Here is an 8,725-nt window from a genome sequence, read left to right on the forward strand (position 1 = left end):
TCAAAAAAATTTCAACGTACGTGTAAAAAAAAATTGGAATATAATTGTATGAAAATTTAGTTCGAAAAATCGATTGATAGATATGCACCTAGATTTTTATTTTCTGAAAATAAAAAAGTGGACGGCACATTTATAAATATAAAGCAAAATAATTTCTTAGTTCTAAAATATTTAGAATAACCTTCTTAATTAGAAATTTGTTTAAAAAGTATAAAAATAAATAAAAACTATTATTGATAATTGTGGCCTCTCAGTAGCTATTCAAAGATACGTACTTCAGTGCCATCTGCTTCAGCTTGTTCCTCACGACCCCTTTGCTTGAATTTCATGCCACCCATGTGCATAACAGCCGCGGTGATTTTGTAGATGTCATCCTTCTCCTCCTGGGTGAAGCCCAACACGTCGAAAGCTTGCTGTTACCAAAAAGAAATCTCGTTAAACCTTCATTTCGCGACATTCTCGTATCAGAAATTGTTTAAAATTACGAGGAGTTGATTCACGAAAGATATAAATTTTTCAGACGTACTTTATACATCTCATGGATCTTTTATTATTTAAATACGAAATTTTGTTGCAGACGCGAAAAAAATCAAAAGCTACATTTTATTGATAGATTCAAAGATTCTGAAGGATAATTTAACAATGCTTTATCATCTATCGCAAATCAAATTTAGAAAAGAGATCAGAAAAGCGAGGATCCCCAATCATTCCTCGGATATGATTCTCGTTATTAATTTCCATAAACTTACATAAACGAGTGAGAGTTAGTGGAAATACACAAGGACAGCACAAACGCTCCCACGCACGCCGAACGATCGATGCAACCGGTTACGGTGTAAACTAGCAAGAAAGCTGACCTTATTTGTTGTAATTTCAATGTTAAATGACTTCTTCAACGTTATTTTAATGATAAATAACGTCAATTATTTTCTGGAAAATCGTTCAGCTATATGTAACGTACGTGGAAGCTGTGTGAAAAAGAAGAGAAAGAGAAAGAAAGCCAGCGTGGCATAAAAGCCTGGTTTCACCACAATGTCAATTAAAATTAATTATTTTACGATCGATCAAAAAGCTTATTCTTGTTTTAAAAAATAACAATTCTGACAAATTGCGTAACAATGTTTCCAAAATTTTCTCTCAGTTTGTAACTATTTTTTTTTAATATACATTTATCGCGTATATAAAATTTGATAACTATCGATTATTATAATCCTAAATTAAATTTCTCAATTAATTGAATCAGAATTAAAATTAATCGATGTCGAAATCGCTCGTAAAAATTTAACTTTAATCGCAGATCAGTCGCTTTCTCTCTCATTTATTTCCAGTTGTGTAATTCTGGAAAAAAATCGATTGACATTGGTAAAACCAATCAAAGTGTTCTTGCAGCAACAGCGAGCCAAAAAGCGAAAGCGAAGCTCGTGTTATATGGCGATAGCTTCTTTTTTCTAAGCTCCGGATATCAACGCGAATTAACACTGCCTACGTGGTCTGTCAGGACCATAAAGTGCCAGAAAAAGAGTAAGAAGAAGAAAATTTGAAGATGATAAAATCACGAGCTTGATCTCTATAGATCTCTCTAGATCGCATTTGTCGCGAACTGTCTCTTTTGTGATAAAAAGACCTTCAGGGTCAGCCTGAATGATTCCTCGCGGTCTTGGTTCCAACCCCCTCGCTTCTTTGAGGGGCAGTTTGGATCTTCTTTACGAAATTCAACGTCGCTTGATGAAATTCTCGATCGATGAAGAATCGCTTCCTTGAGGCTGCGTCTCTGATCAAATCTACCAAAATTTCAACCAGGGATGGAACGTTCTCACAGGGAGAATAACTACCATAGATGGAAAAGGGGTAGGAAAGTCAACAGGGTTGTAAACTACTGGAATATGATGCTCGGAGTATCGCTGAGTTTCTTTAAATCGAGATGAGAAAGAATTTCTTTTAAGAATTCTTAAATTGCTCCAAGTTAAAAAAAACTGGAGTAAATATAATAAAAAAGGGGGGGGGGGGAAAAACTCGAAAATATTCTACTATATACATAGTTACTATATACATAGTTACTATATAGCAGTCGATAATGTAGCAATAATCCAGCTATCAAAATTATTTAATTATATATATGCATATTTAATTCAATTTTACGTTTTTGAAATTCAATTATATTTTCAAAATTTCAGATTAATAAAATTTGAAATTAATAGTAAATAATATTAAATAATAATATTAAAATTTTGTCAATAAAGAATATTAATAGAAAGTATCGCTACCGAATATAAGACAATATATAATAATATATAACAAAATTATACTAAATAACATTTATAAAAGAAATATTAATCTTATATTAAAAATATTGCAACATAAATTTTATCGAATTTTTACACGTATTTAAATATTCAAATAATAAATTAAAATAAAAAAAGGTTTTACAATCTATATTATCTTTGACATCTTTGCCTAAAAAAATAAATAACAAACAATATAAAAGTATCCAAGATAATATTAAAAATATTAAATTAAGACTACTATTATTATTGTTATATATTTTGATACACGCAATAATTAAATTTTTAAGAATAATCAAAGAGAAATTAAATAATTTAAAAAATTAATAAGTTTTACAAAACTAAAAATTTTAGATAATTGCACAAAATTATTGCTCATTGTTGTCCGCATTTGTATGTTCCGATAAATCACTATCTAAGTCAGAAAAACCATAACGATGTCGATCTTCAAAAGATATTTTATCCTTTTAATAAACAAATTATTGTCTTTTTATTAATTTTCATTACTATTATAACTTTTTATTACTATTATGACTTTTCATTACTATAAATTTTCATTACACTATAAACCGTTAATTTTAATCTATTGATTGTATTAATAAAGTGTTTAAACGAGGTTTCTTGATCGACGTCGCTGATATAAGATGGGTTTATATATCCTTATAATTTAAAGGTACGGAGAAAAGGTAAAAATACGAAAAAAGGGAAAACTTTTACAGGGCGAAAGAGGAAAGTCGTTTTCACAACTGGGGTGATATCTAAGGACTTACGTCCGTCAGCAAACATTCTTCGCCATCATCGACGTTGGGGATCGTGATTTTTCCTTGGGACACGTTGACATAGTCGTATATGTTGTTGGATAATAAACAAATATCTGTGAAGCAGTTCGGAGAATAAAGTTCAGTTTTAGATTTTGTTTCAGTTTGTTTCTAAAGATCCAGGACTCGATCCAGCCTTAATCAATCAGTAGTCATTGTTGATTTGTGACACGCGACACCGAGCTTCAATCGTTAATCAATTATGTTATCAATTTTTAAGACTCAAAAGATCCATCGCGAGAAAAACCTTTGAGTATATCTTTTCCAAAAAGATTAAAAAAAATTTAAATTTCGAATTTGAAATATTTCCTCTAGCAAATTTTTATAAAATATATTTTTATAAAATATTTTCTCAAAAAAACCTCTTTGTTCAACATTATTTTAAACTGAGAAACAATTTTTCAATTTTGTTGTCAAAAAAATATATCTTTGTTTAAGGATTTCTTTTCATTCTTCCATTTAGCAAAAAGATCTTTTTGGGAGATGATTGAGTCACGAAAAAGACGAAGAGATTGCATTTGCGAGCGCGTGTTTTCAACAGTCTGGACATATACAGGACGGACGATAATAGTGTGATGGGCGTATCGGGGAGCGGGTAAATGGGGGCGATGAGTCCCTATTTTGACAGAAGAGAATATATCTTCAGCGTGAGAAAGTCTCGCGCTCCCAATCTCCCCGCGCCCCGATTGCGGCAGGCAGCTTTCGCAGGCGGGGGGCGAGGGGGTGACGATTCCTCGGGCAAACTTCAGCATCACTTTGTTTCTTGCTCAATAAGAAAAGCAGAAAAATAATTATTTTTATAAGCTATATTGAAGTTTAAAATTAAGGAGATCCTAAAGACCTTCTGATGTGTGATCGCTGTTTTACCGATAAAACACGACACAATACATGATTTACAATACATACATACAATTTACGAAACATTGACTACGAAACATTACTAGATATTACTACATAAATATCGTACACATACATACATACACATAAATTTTTGTAAGGCTTTCGTATCAAATTAGATACGTAATTCTAATTTACGTAAACTTAATTCTAAGAATTCAATGTTGTTTTTTTCGTATAATTTACATGTCTGGAGACTCTAATTTTGTAAGTACAGTTTAGCAATTATGCTTTTATATCAAACAAATGTCACTTGATAACTTTAGACGTTATATTCGATTAAAAAAGAGATTTCAATTTAAAAACAAATAAATAAAGAAGACTATATTTGATTAATAGTGAATTAGTACATAATATATATAAATTTTTACAATTTCCAGTTCAAGCAAACTTTATAATTTGTAATTTACATAAAAATAATATTTTTGTTCCTTTTTACTTTATTTTCTGAGTTTATTTTTATTTAGTAATGATCAATTAAAAATTTTTTTCACTCTCGACATAAACTCCACCTATCAGACATGTGTCTCAATGCTTATACTTTAATTCTAAAAAAGAGTTTCAAATCTGTAAAAAAGTAATACATACGAAAACCTTTCACAAAAATTATTACGTTCGGTAAAACAGACGATTTTAGGATTCCCTTAAGCCATCTGAATGAAAAAAATAAATATTTAATTTTTTTAACTCTGCAGTTTTGTAAATTAATCGAATATGCAATTGCGATTATATAATAATTGAAATGATCATTGAGATAGCTGGTTTTAATTATTTAAAAGATAATTACAGTATAGGTATCTCTCTTTCTTACAAAAGTTTCTAATTACTTCTTCCACAATAATATATTGGTTCAAAATAAGTCAATATTTTTAAATAATTTCATAAGAAGCCAGAAGGGAGTCTGAATTTCGCCGAGGTTCGAAAACACCCTGGGGGCTGGACTTACGTCCGTTGTATCCATGGCTGCGCAATCGTTGACTCCCGGAATTCTGGTCTTACCCTGGTTAATGTACCTGTAGTCGCTGATCCGGTTGCTCAACATAGTTTCTGTATTAGTTTCTGTATTAGTTTGTTCTTTTTCTATCCATGCTCGATCTTGTAATTGGCAAGCAAGTGCGATCATCGTCAACCCTTTCAAGTCTCTTTGTTTATCATATAAAAAGTTTACCTTTTCTTTCTTGGAAAATATTTTTTAACCAAATTAATTCGATAGTTGATTTGTAATTAATAATTATTTTGATGAAATTGATTTGGAATCTTAAGTCACAAAGTGACTGGTATCGTCGATGCTCGCAATAGAAAAGATAATAGCAAGTTATTATCGGCGAGTACTTGCTGAAAAAAATGAGAGTGCGATAGAGAAGAAGAAAAGAGAGAAAGATATCTCTCAAAGATATGTTTTTCTTTATAAAGAAAAATAGGGAGAAGTTGTAATAATGTACAGATGTCCGCATGTAACGCTGTAAGAATATATTCTGTTAATCACGTGGCACATTGAAGAGCTGCAATGGAAATATAGAAGAGCAGAAAGAAAGAGAAAGAAAGAAAGAGAAAAAACGTTGAGAAATACAGCTAGCACATAAGAAGAGATAATAACATAGATAAACATCTTCATACTAAATACAGGATATGTAAGTAGAAGCTGACACCAAAAAAATTCAAAATGAAAAAGAATCGTCACTCGGTGAAGTATTCAGTGAGCGATGACACTTTTCCGGAAGCAGTCGCTGTATACGGAAAGGCGACAATTATATACACAGAGGAGCTAGTGCTTAGAGAATTGGACCAGCGGGCTTGGAGAATAGAAATTTTTATACACAATAAGACGATTAAGGTATAAAATTAACTATTTCAGAACCAAATTAAGATTACTACACAAATAAATAAGCAAAAATCTTCTTTTATAAAATGGTATAAATACCATATTAATAAATGGCTTTTCCGCAAAATGGAAATTAAACAAAAGGAAAAACGCGCATCTAAATATCAGTTACATAATATTTTTAAAAAAATATTCTTATTAAGAAATACGATAAATATAATATTAATATCACGTAAATCTGATAAAATACAACGAAAGGTAAAAGCTATAAATAATATATTGCATAAATATGAGTTAAATAATTGTATATATAAAATAATTTAATCTGGAAGTAGAGCTTCCAAAAGTTCATTTAATTCCTATTATCTCAGTGGAATTTTTTTTACTGGCGTAATCATTGACGCCGGCTGGTCCAGGTCGTTGCACTTACATCGGTAACCAAAAGCTCTTCGCCGTCATCGAGGCCAGGAATCGTCGTCTTGCCTTGCGATACAAAGTAGTAGTCGGTGATGTTGTTGGACAGCAGACACATCGCTACAGGGTGACCGAATAAAAAGAAAAAAAACATGCGGGTGGTTAAAACAACCGATGGTGGGCCATGTTTTTTAGTGGCTTTCCATCGTGCTACCTAAAGGGGTTGTATCTACAGGGGATACAGGGGATCTATGAACCCTTGCGAGTCCGCGGGTTCTCTCAACTGCGTCTCAAAGTAAAATACTAGAGGGAAAAAGATAACAACAAAGAGATCCCACCTGTGCTCATTAGGGGATCATCAGCTCGACGAAGAAACTATCAAAGTGCCTGCCTTCTCTTCAGAAAATATTAGTTTTTCTTTTCTTATTTATAAATATATATATTTTAATTTATCACGAATTTTTTCGAGCTGTGACATAGCAAAATTAATTAGATTTAGATTAAGAAGAACTTTTTAAAACTTCTCGAAAAGTCTGCCTTTTTATTCTTAATATTTATTCTTTTTTGAAAAATATTATGATATATATTTCTTGTTAATATATTTTAACGGGTTATTTTCATGTAATGTTTCTGTAAACATTTTTATGCAAATGTGCTTCATTGAATTCTTAAGGAATTTTCTGAAAGCTTCTGAAATTTCAACAATACATGTATAACAATTTCAAGATAGTTTCTTCGTCTACGATGTCAACGTTCGGTACTCAGAATACTACACTAAATGTACGTTTCTACAGTATAGCTCTGCAAAATACCGCTGCTCCTTTTGCGGATTACGCCTTTGCTAGGAAATTATATACAAAATGTTCCAGCTCTCCCTCTTGCAGCGGAGAGATCTACTATACAACACGCTATTCTACGAGAGATACGTTACTGTCGTCGTCGAATCTCTATTTTGGAATAATAATTTAATTTCATTTTTTTCCTAAGGAAACAAAACCAAGTGATCTTAAATAAAATTGCTTTAAATAAAATAAGTTCTTTAATTTATCAGATTAGTTTTGATTTTTTTCAGTAAAGTTAAATTTTAATTATATTTAATCTAATTTTTAAAAAGTTAGATCTAAATTAAAATTACAAAATTCTAAAAAAAATGGAATTTATTTGGAAATTATAAATTTCTCGATTTCCCAAATTTTATCGATTAAAATGTTTACAAACTTGTCATATTTTTGTACATTTCTTTGCTTCGAAATTATTAATGGAACTAAGAGTAGATTTTCTTCCATTTGAAATTATTAATAAAAATCAGATAGTAAACGCGTAATATAAAACTACTTAGTAAATATTGAACTACATTATCCGATTAAGAAAATCGATCTCGAAAGACACGTTTCTCTTACAATACCCCGTTCTAGAGGCGTTACGAATTGCCTGCTACAGTTCCTCCAGGCAACGCGATATACGGTTAATCCACGAAAACTGCCAACTGTGGCCAGCAACTGAGTCTAAGGTATCATATACAAAAGTAGTAAATGAGAGGCGAGAATCCTGCGATATATTCGTCATCGTCAGGTCCTTACGTCGGTCAGCAGACACTCCTCGCCGTCGTCGACGTTTGGGATCGTTGTCTTGCCCTGAGATACGAAGTAGTAATCGTTGACGTTGTTCGATAGGAGGCATATCTCTGCGTGGAATGAGGATAATTCGTGAGAAATTTTGCTGGTTCGTGAAAGGAAAGAGGGCGACCTTCCGGGCGATTACACCCCAATTCATGCGCGGAACCTTTCTTTCTTCCAGGCTCCACAGCACCTATCTCATCTTACCGATCTAATCACGTTATTAGCCAGAGCGTTCCCGAGCGCTCTAAAAATAATCGCTATCTCGAGAAAAAAAATCAATTTATTATATCTAAAGATAACTAATTGTATGTACTACGTTTAATTCAAAAGAATTACTGATGACGTTGCCATGCTATAATTGATATTTCTTTATTATGTACAACAAATATGTAAATAATGTTTCATGTACAAATAATTAATCTTTCTCGAGGTAACGATAATTTGTCGACATGATCCTATAGGGAGGAAATATAATTCATGGGAATCGACGTGTAAATCCTGTTTAGATTTCGATCGGATTTCACTTTCTTTCACGAGGAATATTAATGATCTTACCCTTCAGTCCCTTGACTGAACCGGACATCATCTGATAGAAGATGTGATAGGAACGTTCGAGGGTTTGTTGAGAGATGACACGAGCCTTCTCCAGCAGATCTGTGTATGAAAAGAACATTATGTTATAAAATATACTTTATCTTAAGAAATATATTTTTTGTCTATAAAAAAAGTTCTACGAAAGGATTTACTTTTTAAAGGCAAAACATAAAAAAAAGGAATGTACAGGGTGTTCCAGAATAAACCCTTGTACTTAAAAAATGACGTATTTCTGATATAATTTTAAGACAATTTTTCCTTTGCACCCCCCCCCCCCCC

The 8,725-nt window shown here is 31.8% G+C and overlaps 1 protein-coding gene across 35 annotated transcripts in view; it reads right to left on the reverse strand.

Annotated features, from left to right (window-relative positions):
• Positions 1-8,725, reverse strand: part of Mhc (myosin heavy chain) — a 52,815-nt gene that overhangs the window by 29,872 nt on the left and 14,218 nt on the right. For 15 of the 35 annotated variants that reach the window (XM_018512544.1, XM_018512536.1, XM_018512545.1 and 12 more), the window contains 3 exons: positions 8,408-8,506; positions 6,250-6,353; positions 276-413 (listed from right to left, as the gene is read on the reverse strand). In XM_018512544.1, the coding sequence (XP_018368046.1) occupies positions 276-413; positions 6,250-6,353; positions 8,408-8,506 (341 nt within the window). Of the gene's footprint in view, positions 1-275; positions 414-3,052; positions 3,157-6,249; positions 6,354-7,813; positions 7,918-8,407; positions 8,507-8,725 lie in introns of all 35 variants that reach the window. The other 20 variants (XM_018512549.1, XM_018512555.1, XM_018512547.1 and 17 more) reach the window with 2 other exon arrangements.

Source organism: Trachymyrmex cornetzi, unplaced genomic scaffold (assembly GCF_001594075.2).
Source record: "Trachymyrmex cornetzi isolate Tcor2-1 unplaced genomic scaffold, Tcor1.1 scaffold414, whole genome shotgun sequence".
NCBI classification, from domain to species: domain Eukaryota; kingdom Metazoa; phylum Arthropoda; class Insecta; order Hymenoptera; family Formicidae; genus Trachymyrmex; species Trachymyrmex cornetzi.